Here is a 17787-nt window from a genome sequence, read left to right on the forward strand (position 1 = left end):
CCATCATCCATATTCCGGGGGGAACATTAGCCAAAACTAGTACTGTACATCTAGCCTGGTGATTTGTTTTGTCACTTCGGTAATCAGTCTGGACAGTCTCCTATCTCCAAGGTAGGCAGGACAAGTAAAACTGAGAAATTGGCTTCTGATTGGTCTGTGTTGTGGGTTGGGACAAAAACACCAGTTTGACGTTGTATCAATGTGCTGCCTACTGCTGTTGGGGACGTTGCCCCTTTAATATCATTCACTAAACTCACCCTACACAGCCGGCAGGATCTTTTTGTACTACTGAATCTGACATAGTGGACTACTGATTCAAATGAGTGTTTACTTTTTACCGTATAGGTTTTACTCTCGAGTCTTGCACTGCATGACACAATTGTTTTTCAACAGTGAGAAAAACATGGACACATGGAGGATATGATATGATATGATATATGATATAGTACTTTATTGTCAGTTCACACTGAAATTTGTCTTGCGACCCAGCAGCCAAGTATGCAGAACACAAAGAACAAGACAATTTACATAAATAAAGACATGAAGACAAGAGCAATGTCCAGCGCCTAGCCCCATGGCTACCACAACTCCTGATTAAGCCTCAAAGTCGACTGGTGGACAAAGGACCTCTTTAGTCTGACCTTATTGTATACACCATATCTCCTTCCTGAAGGTAGCAACCAATATTCTCCATAGAACACATGCTTAGTATTAGAGGTGATATTCCTTGCTAACCTTAGGATGCTGTTATCATACGTGGATGTATAACGTTTCTGAAGTGGTTGTCCAACAATCTTTGAACAAATGTTCAGTTGTTGCAGCAGTTGTGACTTTAGGGCTGCAGAGTCAGACAAACATCCATACCAGGTGGTACTACAGTACTGAAGAACACTCATAATAACAGAAGTGAAGAACAAAAGAAGAATCCGTCTACTAGCACTGAAGGATCTTAGACGGTGAAGGAAGTAGATTCTTTGCTTTGTTTTTTGTGTTAATGAGGAGTGGCGCTGGCCGATGACTTATCAGCAACAACGTGGCTACGTTAACAGGTGACGTCATGAAATACGAGTCAAACAGGAGGCTAGCCAGACTGAGTAGCGAAGTGACAAAACAAATCACGTAACGCAGCGAATCAGGCTGGAAGCCTGGAAACCAGGCTACTGTAGATCTGCTATTGTTGGAAAAGAGATTTGTTGTAGACGGAAAAAAGTGGTCCAAGTCCACAGCCAATTTCAGTGTATGAGGGAACATGTCACTCTAAATTAAAATCTCTGCGATATGATTATTGTGAGCATTTGTTATCGCAAATTAAACAATAACAACGATCATCACATCCCTAACACACACGCATGCGTCGCAAACACAATGCAGTGCACACACACACACACACACACACACACACACACACACACACACACACACACACACACACACACACACACACACACACACACACCAAAGTGCTGTTAGCCTGTTTACATTACTGTATCTTCCTCTAGTGTTGTTCTTATCTGATGATATCTTGGAAAGCAGACCTTGTGAGAAAGTATGTCATTGCTAGAATTATCAGGGTGGCACCATCCCATCACGGATGTTTCACCTAATATAGCTGCCGTTTTTCAATTGTTTAAGTTGACAAGACAGGCACAATGGGCAAATGGGATCACTGTGTCATATTAAGTTCAATAGCCTATTTGTCTTTGAAATGTATTGGAGAGTATCCCAAAAATACTAATACTCAAGTAAAGTACACATACTCAAGTTATGTACTCTGTCCCTCCACCCCCTTTTATGATGATTTCCTGTTTTTTGTTATATAGAAGTGTATATTTGTACGTCTCTACATGTTCTGACGAATTGAAAATGGTGGACCCTGTTGTAAACAAGTGTAATGCATTATGGTGTCGTCCACAGTTAAACGTTTTTGTATCGAGTTGTGCTTGAAATGTACCTATACTGCATACTGTTAATAAATCAATCAATCAATCAATCAATCAATCAATCAATCAATCAATCATGTCCAACCCATGCTTCTCTCATTCCTCCTCGTCTTCCCCAACTCCCTGTCTCCTCCTAGTGGCTGTCTATGGTCATTGCAGAGAGGGACTGCAGCAGTCCTTACATGCACCCTGCTGCAGGCGGGCTGACTCAACAACTACTGTTTCCCACTAATATTAGCAAGTGTGCCGTACAGCCTTCAGCTTCAACAATACTCAGAACATCACAGCAGCTTGTAGTGTGTGCACTTAACTGTGGATTCTGATGCTCATACACATGATGCATGCACGTTGCACGCACACAGGACGAGAGAGAGAGAGAGAGAGAGAGAGAGAGAGAGAGAGAGAGAGAGAGAGAGAGAGAGAGAGAGAGAGAGAGAGAGAGAGAGAGAGAGAGAGAGAGAGAGAGAGATAAGGAGAGGGACATAAACAGAAATGGGGGAGATGGAGAGACAACATAACCATGTTTAACCTACATTTATACTTTACGTCATTCTTACAATTGATTGTTTGGATTAGTTTATGTATGTGCAAATGCTATAAAAATACTGGAAGAATGTAAGAAAACAACCTAAGGAAACACAGTGGTACTTCTAAAGTATCTAATCCTCAAAAGGGTAATGGGAAATGTATTCATTCAATTGTGATCACATTATTATCCACTGACAAACTCTGGTTTGATGATGACATGATCATTTGTGAAGCCACCATGACGCCAAGTTGACATTCCCTGAAGATCCAGCACCCCCTATCCATTTAAAATGTAGGCTAAGTTTCATTGTTTATATCATTTAGAAAAGAGAGACACAAAAGAGAAAAATTACAGATATTTAAACTGGACTATTAGAATCATATATTAGCCTGCTTTCCATTGAGAAGAAAATCACACTCATGTGAAGTGAGGGCCACCTAACTTATTTAAAAATCACACCCGTGTGAACTGAGTGGTGCAAATCCCCCCCCCCCCCCCCACCCTCCCTCTCTCCCTCTCTCTCTCTCTCTCTCTAGCAGGCAACAGTGCATCTCTCTGTCTCTGTTTCTGCCACAACAGCGCCCCTACTGGTACTCATGAGTCACACATGAGTCACACACATTAACACGAGTCACATAGGTTAACGCGAGTCACATAGGTAGGTGAACACGGACATTGCTGTTCCTTGGAGTGGTTGCACCACTCAAAAAGACATTAAAAAAATTAAAATGAAATGAAACATTTCATGAATGCTCCTTTAAGCAAACATTAAATCATTAAAAGTCAATAGACTTGGCTGACATAGGACATTTCCGAAAGCCACACGTTGGAGGGGCTAGAGCGGAGCCCCTCGAAGATATAATAATTCTACAATTGCATAGCTTTAAAATACACCAGGGATACACATTACTATTATTATTTAAACAAACAATAAACACTAAGATGATGCTTCTGATCAACTTTGAATAAGTATTGCTCAGCTGTCGCAGCAAAACAATGGACACAGTGGATCTTGGTAAATATTGTATTTTCTCCACTTTGGTATTATATGGTATACCAGAGTTGATAGAAATCATACCACAACACCTTCTATTTTGTTCTAGTGTTCTTATACAGATGAATCAGTTATTAACGTTATCGGTGTGGAAAGTTGATATTTTAGCAAGAGGATGGGGCTAATAGTACAGTGGTTCTGAACCTTTTCAGGCCACGGCCCGCAAAATAATCATATTTGAACTGGGGGACCCCCCCCCCCCCCCCAAACAAATCATATTGTTATAGGAACCCCACCCCGGCAAGCAGTTGGAATTGTAGGAGTTTAGTTTGATTCGATTCCACACTTCCACAGATCAACATAGTGAAAATAGCCGATCGTTGTTTGTAAGGCGTTGTAGAGCTTGTAGATCAGCAATCCATGGCAATCCAGTAGTGTTAGAAATATGTTGTTTGGGACCAAAGTGGTTGACGTACGGATGGACTGTAATCCTATCACAACCCTGGACAGCTCTTTGCATAGACTGTACATAAAATATTTAGGTCAGCAGTCAGCACATGTAGGCTAAACCAGGAAAGCATCTGTGTCATTTTAGATGTTAATGTTGGCTAAAGAAGAATGTTGAATCATTTTGAATACCGTAAATAGTTTAAAAAATATAGGCTACTGGACTGATTTAGAAGGCATTTGTAGAATCAGCCTGGGGTCTTAGTTGTTTATGCTTATAGCCTTGGTACACAGGCCTTTATTTTCGTTCGCATATAGGGTTAAGAAGCCCGCTGATGGTTAAAGTCATGTTTAAGGCCTGCAATAAGGTGTCACAACCTGTGATTCAATGTCCTGGTTTGAGACTTTGAATACATTTGAAGGGTATCAATGGTGAAGGCTGGATAGCCGAAACGTTTGTCCTTATTTGTTCAAATATGAAATAAACTATTTGAACCGCAGTCTTGGTGTGTGTGACCCACTACCATTATTTTGAAGGGTATCAATGGTAAATAAATAATATAGGCCTATGGTGGATATCTCTTTTTGAAAGCATGTTGGGTTCATGGGTTGTCAACAATGCTATTATAACTGTCCAATATGGTAACAGTATGGAGAAAATCAAAGGCAATACAGTCTAAGAAAACTAAACTAATCCCTTGTTCCTGAAAATAATATCAGTTGCTGATTGTTTTGCTATCTGGAATTGAGGTGGTAAAGCTGTTCTCTTTTACTGCATTATAGTTTCCCCGTCACGTCAGTGAAGACATTCTGTTTGTCTTCTGCACTACCACTATAGCAAGCTAGGGTGTTGCCCAACAAACAATATTTTGCCAATTTAAGCATTCCCTGTGGCATAGCCTACCCCTGCCCTCTGCATCATTTAACCTTGCGAGGCTTGCGTTCTTCTTCATGTCGCACTTTGCCATCTTTATCTGTCGTTTAAAAAAAACATAGGCTACTGTTAACAGTTAACTGTAGCAGGTCCTATAACAAACAATTTAGTCAGCAAGCTACAAAACACATTATTACCAATTTGTCCAATTGCAACTGCCCCAAAACGTCCACAGCCGACAAAAGTGTAGCATGCATGCGCCCCTTTCGCTGACGACTGACTCAACATGCGGACTGAGTCGAACCACAGACTGCTCTGCAATGCGGTACTGTCCCCGGTCCATTCCTCCTCTGGTTCAGTATTTAATATTTATATAGACATCTGAGCATCCCCTCTAATCGCGACCAACTCAAGACATAAACCTACAGGCTCATAGTCTATGCACCGGACTATGCAATGCCGTGTGTACCCTTACCTTTGCGACAGAATAAAGCGTTATCTCAGAATAGTCTTCGCATCATGGGCACGGCACACCTGGACCCGAGCCGCATCGTCCCACCACATGCAGCCCAACCTGGGGGAGGTGCGTCCCGTCCCTGCTCAACTTTTCTATTGGTGGAGAGCGGATGAGTGGCGTTGCCTGGTGGAGGCGCACGTGTGAATGCGATTGGACCGATTGGACGCAGCCGCGGAAGGGATGACGGGAAGAGACTTTCATCTCTCTCATCATGAGAGAGAGAGAGAGAGAGAGAGAGAGAGAGAGAGAGGATGCTGCTCCTTGCAGCCTCTCTCTCCAGCTGTTCACTCAGTGCTGCGCGTCCAGCCGCTTATTGCAAACCAATCAACCCGGCTTAACGCTTGTTGTGTTTTGTACACTTTCAGAGTAAAATGAACACTGAGGATGTCTAGTGTATATTTGGATTCTAGTAGGCCTATAGCCGCCTATATACTACTCAGTTCAGTGATTCTGAACACACACACACACACACACACACACACACACACACACACACACACACACACAGTCACACACACACAATGTAGGTTAATCTCAACAGGATAAGCCTTGGGAGAGGACAAAGGGTAGGCAAACTAGCCTAGGCATAATATAGAAGTAGGCTACTGGTTTATATGTTGATTGAAAAATAAAAAAAGGCTATTACTGCAAGTGCAACTCTATTTTTAAAACTCTAGGTGGCACCATATGCTCACATTGCCAATGCCCACACTAGTGTGCCAATTACCTTGTTTTATTGAAGTGTTCAGCTGTCCACTTTAAATTACAGTAGACACTATAATATCATTATTTTTGGCATTATCTATCTTATAGGCCTAGTTATTTTTTTGCAAGAACAGTCAGCTAGGATACCACATGAAGTGGTCCAGAATGTCATATTGTAACTTTTAATATATTTTTATATTTGGAAAGTAACTTCATCAAGAGTATTATCCAATAATGCCTAATGCATGCTCCGAAATGTAGCCTCAGTGCTCAGGCTTTTATTTTCGTTTGCATTTGGCTCAAAAATTAAAGCCTGGGGAAACCCAATTGGAAAATCTGGCATAGGAAGCCCACTTCCTCGTATTTCGCAACAGTGCAGAGGCTCGTCGCTCCAAATGTGGTGATGTCAGTGTTATCCGCTGGTTTCTGGGAGGGGAGGAGGGGGGCTATTAGCTCTGGTCCATAGCCCTAATGCCCTTTGCTGCCGTGGACCAGAGGTAGGGGGATATATGAAATGAGACATTTTTAAAACCTGGATGTGAATTTATTTCAAAGCTCCATGGGACGTCATGTTGCTTGCAGTGGGCTTACTTTAAGCCCACTGTAGAGAAATAACAATCTATAACACCGTTAGCCCCACTGTATAGTCTAAAACATTTGGACCTGACAGTTTCCATATTGAGCCTATATATGTTACTTATGTACTTATGTACAGTATCCCAAACAACAAAATAGTCTGAAATTGAAATCCTGAAACCAACATTTATTTGTTTTTTTCTTCATTTAAAATACAAAATATTTTGCAATATTATATTGTAGAGTAAACCATTTTTACAGCCTCTCATGCTTCTCATGTAACGTCAACATTAACCAGAATGTCATATTATATCATATATTATTATCCTAGTCACCAAGTCACTAAAACATTGTTGCCAGGGTATTCACACTCCGATGTTCGTCCGTCCGTCCGTCCTTCTGTGTGCTCCGTAGAAGTACACATTTGTCCATTATATGTTTCCACTTTTGTTTTTTGTTTAAGGTTGCTCCCTTAAAAAGCATATGTCATTTTCAATGCATCCAATGTCTAAATTGGGACATCATTAACAGCTTTTTAATACAGCACGTGCAACACACGCTAACTCAACATAAGTTAATAACATACGCAAATGCTACCCAAAACTAGACATACACAGTAAAATCCTGCTCAGTGTTGGATATATCCATATGACTCAAGGGAGTGTACAAATGTTATTTGTACATTTTCAGAGTTAAACGAACTCAGGATTTTACAGTGCACAGACATTATGAGAAATGACACATCCTTCTCAAGAGTGCATTTGTTTTGTCTTTAAATACAGAAAAGGTGCATGAACTGTCAGACACAGACACAGTACAGGTGTCACGAGAGCTCAGTCACAATTTAAATATTCTGCTTTGTTATCCAAGAAACATTGGAGCTAGCAAAGTTACCTGACGAATTCCAAGAAAACAAAACAAAAATTATAATAAACTTCACAGCAAATTGAAGAGTTGAAAACTGTAATGGTTTCATCTCACGCAACACCTCCCTGTCACCCCGGAAGAAAATAAAAAACTCCACTACCCATAATTCAGTAGGATTTCTCATCTTTTGACACTGGCCATGCCCCTCTGACCCTTGACACTCCTACAGTCGGTTCAAGCCATTATTACGTTATTTACATATTACAACCGAAAATATCTACACGCAGAAAGCAGATGGCATTGCAAACATAAAAACTTGATGCAAGTTATGAAAACCCGAATCGTGGAAGTGTGGACACTTGAAAATAAAATCTCATAATTCCCTGTTGAGATTTGTTTTTAAAGGAAAAGTAACAAGCAGTTCATCTGAGATGGGTGTGAGGAAGCAGAATATTTCAAACGACAGCATCGTGGACCATGGAAATAGAAAGCAATACATCACACACACGCCTAAACACAATAGCATGCATGTGCTGCACACGCACGCACACACACACACACACACACACACACACACACACACACACACACACACACACACACACACACACACACACACACACACACACACACACACACACACACACACACACACACACACACACACACTCTTCATTCATTGATAAATATAAAACTCACTGAGTGCTTGTACACATTGAACATTTCTGCTTGCGCTTCCGACTTACAGCAAAACGACAACACACACATACAAGTACACAGTTAAATGCATAAACCTAGTCACCAGCACATACACCATTTTGCATTTCCCGACGAAACAAGCAAACGTTTTCATTCATAGGAATAGAACTTGCTTCCACATTCAATTACCATTCCCATATTATAAATCCTCAGCCCCTTCCTTTGAGCTCTTTACTGTAAGTGCTACCAGTAACTTCCATTTTTGATTGGCTACACTAGATAGTAACCATCATTCCAATTCCAACTGTATTTGGCAGTTTCCCGGTACGTAGGTTGGCAGTATTTTGGCGCAGCTGGAGATCGCTTCCTCCTCAGAGTGTCAGTCGGGAGGAGGATGGAGAGATGAGGACAACTGTGAATCTTGCTAGGATGCTAAGATGAGCCACACATATAAACCTCGGAGCTACTACACGCTTCACCTGACCTGGATCTGCAGATAGATGAGAATGATGTAAAGCTGACCGCGGTGGATGGGTCGTACGTCAAACCACTAGGCTATTCTAAACAACAACACCATTATCACAGTTTGACGAAAGACACTGTGTGTTGAGGTTGAGCGAAGCGATTTTCCATAGCTGTCTGTAGTCTGTGCCGAAGCGTTTCACATTCTCGAAATGATTAAACTCATTATCAATACTTTTCAATCCTTTAAATATCTGTGTGGGGACTATCCATACAGGCTACAAGGGATTATTTACTAATAAGCACGCACATGGATGCTTACACAAACTATTTACAAGACAGCTCAGGAACAAACGGTTCAGAATGAAGAGTATCAACTACACAGCAAAATACTAGTTTACTAGTAGCAAGAGAACTCGTTTTAATTTAGCTCAGACTGTACAAATGTAACCAAATAGAATAGACCATTTGGTTACATTTGTCTGCTCTCTGAGTTTTGTTGAGCTTTCACACAGCTGTTAGATGTTGAGAACTACAGAGGCCAGGTTCATGTGTATGATTGACGTACTCCACGAAGGCACTAGAAACCCGTGCTGAAAGGTTCTTGGACATCACCTTCATCGCTTAAATATTTAAAAAATATTGTTCACTCTCATCCTCCACCCCCATAATCTGTCCATACTCTCTTTTTCTTTAGGTCTGTATTTATTTTCAACACACGGGGCAGAGGTATGGAAATGCTGTCAGAGATTATGTCGGAGTAGAAGTAATAGCTGGATACTCTGGGAGTGGGAGCAATGTATGCCTGAAGATTATTAGTAAGTGGTGACCTTGTTCGAGGAGTGACCGCAAAAAGAGTCATGATGACGTTAACATCTCTTCATGTCCGACAACACAGAGGATGTCTTTCATTAACGCAGGTCGTGGGGTAGTAGTGGTGTTCAAGAGACCAGGTGACCGAAAGATGATAATGTTCCCATGGGGTAGCTGAGCGTGTGACCTCCAGCTCACCCAGTCTACGTGTCGAAGTGTCCCTGAGCAAGACACTTAAGCCCTGAGAGCTCCCCCCTGTGCGCTCAACAGAGCCATCTGAGCAATCATCAGCTGGGTGTAGCTGTAAAAGTAGTTTCCCCACTTCTCAGGGACCAGAAATTGTTTCCCTCTATGTCTTTCCGCGTTCCTTCATTAGAATCTCTGCTAGTGAATAACCATCCTCAAACATGTTACCAACTCAGTTTCCAAGTTGACTAGTATTGACCCACGCTCATCCAATCACGCTTTGGAAGATGAAAGCAATTTAGACTGGAACAACCTCCTCTCTACTTCAGCTTTAGGGGTTAATGTGGCGCAACAATACCAGTCTAAAAATAGATCCGACCACAAAACAAAAGCAAGGTCAAACAAATACAAGCACAGATCAAGCTCAATAAAACTTGAGGCTAACATAGGCCAATGCTACTGTAAATGTCAATGTGTTAATTCGGGCTGGTTTAGTCGTAATAAGGAGGGACAGAGTGGTTAGGTAAGTTCAGAGTGGTTTTAGCCAGGGATCCGATATGTGCTGTATGATTGCACATTCCTGATATCTATCTATTGTCCTATGCCTTCTCTTACAGTACAGTACACAAACAAAAGCTCAACTGCCTTACAAAAAAGACATTCTGCTAGCTTCTACTTCGAGTCACACTTTCACACGGCAATGTCCACGAAGACATCGTCACCATTTCATTTTCTTCACATCTTCACATCTCCGCATAATAACCCATGTAACACTACTGGCCACTCGACAAACATCGTGAAAGGCATAGACAGTTGCTAGGAAATGTGCACCTCGTCCAATCTCAATGCAGCACACATCTGCACAGTAACACCAGTTGTAGTTCCGCTTGTGGAAGGATCCAAGATTAATTCCATGCAGTATGCTTGGGAGTTGATGAACATTTTGATGAATATTTAAATTGTTATTATGTCGATGGATCTTTGAGTGCACATCATGAGAACATATGTTTGGGTAATATTGTGTTTAGTATAGATGTTTTGCACATGAGACCAAATGGCACTAACAGACGCACACTATTACACGTGCGCAGTGTGGACACACAAAAACACCCGCCAGCTCTGTCTGGGAACATTAAAAAAAAGTTAGCTTTCTTCTCTTACATTCTTCTTGTTTATTCCGTATTGCTTTCGCCTCTCCTTCTCCTTTCACTCCTCTGCTGTCTTCCTACTTCTGTTGCTGAAAGTCTAAACTTCCCTCTTTCCAAGTTGTCCAGAAATAATCATGGTGGAGATCTCATGACGGCCAATTGCTGCTGAAGCAGTGGGGGTCATTATGACTGTGATGAGAAGAGGAGTTCACAGTGCGATGGGAGAGAGAGAGAGAGAGAGAGGCTGGCTAATGGGAGGTGAAGCAGGTTGGGTGGTGACCATCAGGGCAACACGTATAGAGATGAAAGACACCACATGTCGAGATGAGGTGTGTGTGTGTGTGTGTGTGTGTGTGTGTGTGTGTGTGTGTGTGTGCGTGTGTGTCTCGTGCGTCTTGTGTGACACCAGCCTCACTGATAAATGGCCACGGTGATGAATGTGAGCCACCACGGTTATGCCGATGGCCACCAGAGTGACAGCCACCATGGAGAAAACAAACTAAGAAAGATAAAGAAAAAAAGGGTCATGGGGAGGGGGTGAGATCCAAAGTGACTGTCACCGTCGCCGGGCCGTCGCCACGACAAACTGCGACTGTCAGTGGCTAGAGGTTGGGGTGACGACGAGATGGGCGTCGAGCGTAGCGACAAGTCGGAGAGCCCCGGGCTTTTTCGATGTTTCTTTTGTTGTCCCCCGTTACACGAAGGAGTTCATGGCGTTGACGGGCGACGGGGCCTCGGAGCTCTCGTTGCCCTCGTGCGTGTCCTTCTCCTTCTTGCCGCTGTACTGGCCGATAAAGGATCCGTCCTCGTTGAACTGGCCGTCGCCGCCCTCGCCATAGTCCACCAGGCTGTCGTCGCTCTCGTCGCGACGCACCGTCCCGTTGGACGGCGTCCGGCTGCCCTTCAGCGGCTTGTGGTCCTCAGTGTCGCTGTGGAGTGCGGATCGGGTGGGAGGGGAGGGGAGGGGAGAGGTTATTGAGAGAAAGAGCGAGAGACAGAGAGAGAGAGAGAGTGTGTGCAGGTTTGTTCGTCCACAGCTTGTTCAAATTCACCCGCAGTGGTCATAAAACCCAGGATTCAACCAGACGGCTCTTTTCGACCAAAACATTTTGTAATCTGAAACTTTCCAGAACCCATGAAGTAAAATAAAAATAAAATAAGTGAAAATTGCCTAGCCACAAGTTCACAACATGACAACGTGTTGTGAGCTTGTAGATATGCTATTTTTACCATTTTAAAAAGAGTTTGAAAGTATACGTTCTGAGTTTCCTGGCAGGGCACAAATTAGGTTCTGAGAACCTTATTTCAAACAGAGCCATAGCGCCTGGAAACAAAACCAGAAACCATGGAATACGTTACATGGCACGGAAAGGTTCACTTAGTTTTTGTTTTTGTAGTGGAAAAGAGCCAATTGAGAGAAGTGTTTTGTGCCAAAGACCAACAATAACACCTAAAGTCTCAAGGGGTCTATAGACTTGGACCTCTTTTAGCCGTTATACTTATTTTAAAATCAGTACGCAATAAGTAAAGTCCTCAGTGTTAATATATACATTTGTAACTCTGAGAGTGTACAAAGGTAAAAAATAATAATACAAGTCCGTTTCACTCTCAAAGTTAAATCAGGCTAGCAAGTTCAGTGTTCTTTTTTTAAATCACTTCTTAAAACACAATTCTTTTAAAGAATTGTTGATGTGATCTATTGTTGACTGCTGATGAATGTTGTAGTTAACTTGTGTATGTTAATGTTTGTATAATGTCTGTCTGTTGAATTTATGGGGAATACGTGTGGAAAGTAGCTTTCACTAAATCCGACATAGTTAAACTTTCTCATGTGTATGTATTACACCTGTCTTGTGCACAGTCCCGACCAAATACATAAATAAAATAAACTTTTATAGACCTGATTTACAACCTGATTTGTCTGTTTTGTCATTTCATGCTCTCTTGTTTCTTACACACTTGTATCCCAATATGCACTTTCATTGTGTCTCCATTTATTTATTCTATTTATGTTGTTTCTATAGTTAATGTGTGAAGCCCTTTGCAACGCTGTTTTAAAAAAGTGCTTTACAAATGAAGATTATTATTATTAATATTATTATGAAAGTTAACACTGAGGATTCTACAGTGTACTGTATGTGCAAGGTGTCTGTGAAACAGTTGATCTCAATTTTACAGTTCATCTGGGTGATGCAGTGATCCCGGGTTGGCTGAGCACTGCTAAGAGAGGATCTCGGTAACGCGTGCGCGTTCACATACATTAATATTACGATGCAACTTTTAAAAATGAGGTCAGACTTCATGCATCGAGAGGGATATCGATAATTTATCCAAAATGCACATGATGGTACTGTAGTTTCTTTTGCCTTCACTCAACATCAAAACACCTATTGTTTTACCAGCTATAATCTGATTTACATGATCTTCTATTGTCCACAATAGCAAGCTCTAGAGTCAGTGTCAACCATGTGTCATACATTTCAGCTTGAAATACGCATTACAAAACAAAACAAAAAACATAAAACAAGGCAAAATGACAGAAGCGGGGGTCTGTTGCAAGGAGAAGCGGTCGACTTTAGTGCCTGTTAATGTTCGAGTTTATGTTAAGATGGTTGTTATAACATGATGGTCAATGTACTTTTCTTTGACTACCAATGCATCTCTTGCCTCTAGTTTGGCTACTGGAGACCGATATACAGGTAGGTACACACACATACCCAGGGCAGCAGGGGGCTGTATACTGCAGGTTGTGTGCTACAGTATGGCATGCTGGTCTAGAGCATTGCCATGCTATCTTACCTTTCCATGGACCTACATGTCCCCAAACAAACAAAAGACAAAAATGCATGATGAAATGCAGCCACAGAAGAGTCTACTCTGCGACTTGGCACAGCCATGGCACATTTAACACACAATAGTAGGACAATAGGCTTAGACATATTGTCATACGATGGTGACACATGCTGCATGCCGAAAATAGACTATCTATACAACCTCACAATGCATGGTGCAATACGTTGTGAGTTGTGTTGATTGACTATTCTTGGTGCATGGTACACCGGCGTATGACAAAGTATAAATGCTTTATACTCGGGCAAAGCACATACTGATGACTGTAGTTTTGGACGGTACATATGACTTCACAATTTCACCGGAGAAAGTGAAATGGGAACTGCCAAACACTTGAAAGAGCCTTGAACAATAAACAAATGAATTTGTGTGATTTGCCTGTCAAATCAAATCCTTTTAACCATGTGTGAAAATGCCATCTCATACTATCAGAACATTTCAAATGGAATACCAAGAGATATTAGATGAAATAACTTGATATGGACATTGATTAGCGGGTCAGTTTGTTGGTAAATTGGGGGTGTGTTATGAGGGTCAGAACAGAGATAAGTGTATGTAGATTTTGTCTTGCCTCTAGTGAATGTTTGGTAAGGTAGGAGCCAGGTGGGGCGAGAGCCTCTGCTTTCTGGTCAAACAGTTGTCATTCTACATCCAAACAGTATAATGACAGCAATAAAAGTGTGGTACAATGATTAGCCTTACACAATGTACATTGCAAAAAAAGAAAAGAAAAAAAAAGAGAAAGAGAGATTAACTACATGAATCCTACGCATCCATATTTTGGGCGTGCCATAATGGACAAACCTCTGTCGAAAATAGGCGAACATTCGGCAAAAATAGCAGATCTACAAGCTCACAACACGTTGCATTGCTACACATTGTGAGCGCCTAGTTCGGCCATGTTTGGCGAAGAGATTTGATGTAGTTGGTGTAGTTGTAATAATACTGTAATCATGTCAACATCAGCCCACATAAACCTCGATCTGTTTTCATAAAATGTATCATGTATTTATTTATCAATATATCATGTTTCCTTCTTTTTTTCCCCCGGTATTCGATAAACATTGCAGAATGTACCTGAACATTTTTGTCGTCATTAGCTAAGAACTCTTTTCTGGACATTTTTGTCAAAATTAAATTATTGCCACTCACACAATATCACCAGAAACACATAAAGAGCTAGCCTTGAATCACCATAACAGGTCTGTAACTCTAAGAGTGTTCAAATGGGTCCATTTGGTTCCATTTGTACACTACTAGTATTAGAGTAATAATAATGGTCATTTTAGATATTATGCAATACTGAAGGGTGGTCAAAGGCCATTGGGCTCACCAAAATCAATAGGAGATATTGTGTATGCAAGGTTGATATTTTGGCCTGAGAGTGGGTGCTGGTGGTGCTAGGGGGAAAAGGCCATGGGTCGGGGTCACCAGAATATGTAGGGTTCTGAGGTCTGTCACGTGTTCTTCTGTCTCACCTGTACTCTCCAAATGTCCCATCGTCCTCCTTCATGGGCTGGACCTCTGGGTCTTGGTGAGCATCTTCTTTCTCTTTTACTGGAGATTAGAGGATGGACGTTAGGATACGTTCATAACCACTTCAAGGCCATTGAAACCCTAGGCTTGATTGTGTGGTGTGCTTTTTACATCAGGTTTAAAATAAATAAATAAAATAAATAAAACTGACCTTATGGTACAACTATAACAGCTGCAGCCAGTGTTACTTTTGTCAATTAAAACTATGTGTGAAACCAAGAGTAAAATCAGCAATAATGTTGTAATGTTGTTTTATAGTGGTATATTATGTAAGGTGCTTGTGTGGATACAAATAATCGGCACTTTGGCTATCAGTGTGTGCGGCCACTCTTTTGTCTTTTTAAGACTTATCTTTTTAGAGGTTTCTGCCGTGAGCTGGCACCACTACTAAGACTGGTGTGCGTTTAGCATCCTCCTGCACAGTGCTTGTGTGGATACTGGCAATTTAATAACACAGCACTGGTAACAACAGACCGATCACATGAGGTTTAACGCTAAAAAGGGGTGACATGCATGCACGTCTATTTACGTGCATGCATGTGTGTGTCCGATCCAGGTGTGTGTGTGTGTGTGTGTGTGTGTGTGTGTGTGTGTGTGTGTGTGTGTGTGTGTGTGTGTGTGTGTGTGTGTGTGTGTGTGTGTGTGTGTGTGTGTGTGTGTGTGTGTGTGTGTGTGCGCGCGTGCGTGCGTGCGCGCGCGTGCGTGCGTGCGTGCGTGCGTGCGTGCATGTCACCTGGGTATTTCCCCCCTTTATTCCTCTTGATGAAGCAGACAATGAGGAGAACCAGAATGAGGAGGGCAATGGCACACATCAGACCAATGAACCAGCCCTGTGTCGCTATGTCTACCTGGCGACTGGCTGCAGCTAGAGAGACACAGAGGGAGAGAGAGAAGGGGCGGGGCATCAGTGGATGATCAAAGACAGCTGTGAAAACAGAGGAAGGATGAACAGGGTGAACAGAATAAAAACGCTGGGACTTGGGACACGTATACTGTATAAGATGAGTCTGGAGTCTGTGTGGAGGAGACAACAAATTCATCTCTGGGTGAAGTGCTGAAATGGGAATTAAAACAAAATGGCATGCGATGGCTCCCTGAGTATTGAATTAATTGTTTTTGTCAAATTAAACAATCAACGGGGGGAAAAATGGCAGATGATTTTACTAGCATGGCTACAGTACTTTACAATGGCTTTATTCACGGCATATTGACCTGTGTATATATCATGTGTAATAATAATAATAGTTTTTATTTACAGATTACTTACAGGTCACAAAGTGGCTCACAATATTGGACAGCAACAGAACATGATGCAACAATTAAAATTGTACCAAATTTGTATTCTATTACCTGTACATATAATACATTATTACTTCTTCAAAGGTTACAGTGGCACTCCAGTTATTACAAATCAAAAGCAAATCTATTAGGATGTGGTACCACCATTGTGTGCATGGATATATCAGGCAAAATTACTGCATAATTGTAGCTTGTATTATAAAAACCTTCATTTGACCTTCATTACAATTGTGTTAATGTTAACCTGATTTTTTTAACAGCTGGAAACCGTGAAGGCGTAATACTACTGAGGTACTCAATTAAAAAGTGGTGTGTGGTTATATTGCACTTGAAAGTGTGCACACTGGAAAGTGTCTTGCTCTAACCATAATTTATTTCAACCCGTCACTGACCAGTTTGTACTGCAAACTGGTCAGTGGATGTTCCAGTGGATGTGCAAGCTTTTTGTTTTCTTTTAAATTGCACTTGTACGCATATAAGCACAAGTGAGAATGTCTCCGAAGGTGTACTTGCTGTACAACAACTTCATCAAGTTCACATTTCAAGGTCAAACGCAGGCGTCAGGCCACAACACCACAAAAGGACCATTGTAAAATACAGCACTGGCGAACTAGTGGTTTCGATCATGGGAGGTGGAGTAAGTATGGAGGGATGTGGAGGGTGACAACGCAGGCAAAGAAAAACAAACAACAACTATCTACCGTGAGGCATGCCGCCTCACCTGGCACCGTAAGCTGCACCTCGTCTGTCCTGTGGACCACGGGGTCGGCCTGGTCGCTAGCGACCACGCGCACCCTATAAGAGGTCCCCGGCTTTAAGCCCTTTATCGTGTGTGAGTGTGAACCGTTTACCAGCTCCTTCTTCCAGTCCTCTTTACCTGGAACGGGGGAGGAGGGATGTGGTTTTTAGGAGGCACAGGTTATCTGTCGTTTGTTAATTAATGTGCAAAAAGACAAGCTGAAGTAAAAATATATATATTTTTACCCTTTTTGAGCAGTCATATAATATTAAAATTAAAAAATGCAATTAAATAAATTAAATAAATTAAATAAATTAAATAAATTAAATAAATTAAATAAATTAAATAAATTAAATAAATTAAATAAATTAAATAAATTAACAACTACCGATACATATTTGTGTATTTCTTTACGAAACATCCAATACCATCAAACAGGGTACAACAAATCGGGTAACAACTAATTTCAACCAATAAATCATGACATCCATCTGTAAATCAATCAATCTTCCACACAGAGTGGTTATGCTAGACCCCAGAAGGTGGTGCATCATGCTGTATGCAGTGCATACACTACAGCATGGCAGACGTACATAAATGATTTGG

General features: G+C 41.5%; 2 protein-coding genes across 3 annotated transcripts in view; both read right to left on the reverse strand.

Moving 5' to 3' along the window:
- cntn1b (contactin 1b) overlaps positions 1-5387 on the reverse strand; it is a 31096-nt gene extending 25709 nt beyond the window's left edge. Inside the window, exon 1 of the mRNA XM_079494534.1 lies at positions 5260-5387. The gene's annotated coding sequence lies outside the window, so the exon portion shown is untranslated. The remainder of the gene's footprint in view (positions 1-5259) is intronic.
- A 1361-nt stretch (positions 5388-6748) lies between these two features.
- Positions 6749-17787, reverse strand: part of LOC306916595 (neuronal cell adhesion molecule-like) — a 140753-nt gene continuing 129714 nt past the window's right edge. For both annotated transcript variants that reach the window (XM_079494532.1, XM_079494533.1), the window contains 3 exons: positions 15877-16008; positions 15086-15164; positions 6749-11686 (listed from right to left, as the gene is read on the reverse strand). In XM_079494532.1, the coding sequence (XP_079350658.1) occupies positions 11452-11686; positions 15086-15164; positions 15877-16008 (446 nt within the window). In that variant the 3' untranslated portion in view covers positions 6749-11451. The remainder of the gene's footprint in view (positions 11687-15085; positions 15165-15876; positions 16009-17787) is intronic.

The sequence above is a fragment of the Electrona antarctica genome, assembly GCF_951216825.1.
Source record: "Electrona antarctica genome assembly, chromosome: 23".
In the NCBI taxonomy this organism is placed as follows: Eukaryota; Metazoa; Chordata; class Actinopteri; order Myctophiformes; family Myctophidae; genus Electrona; species Electrona antarctica.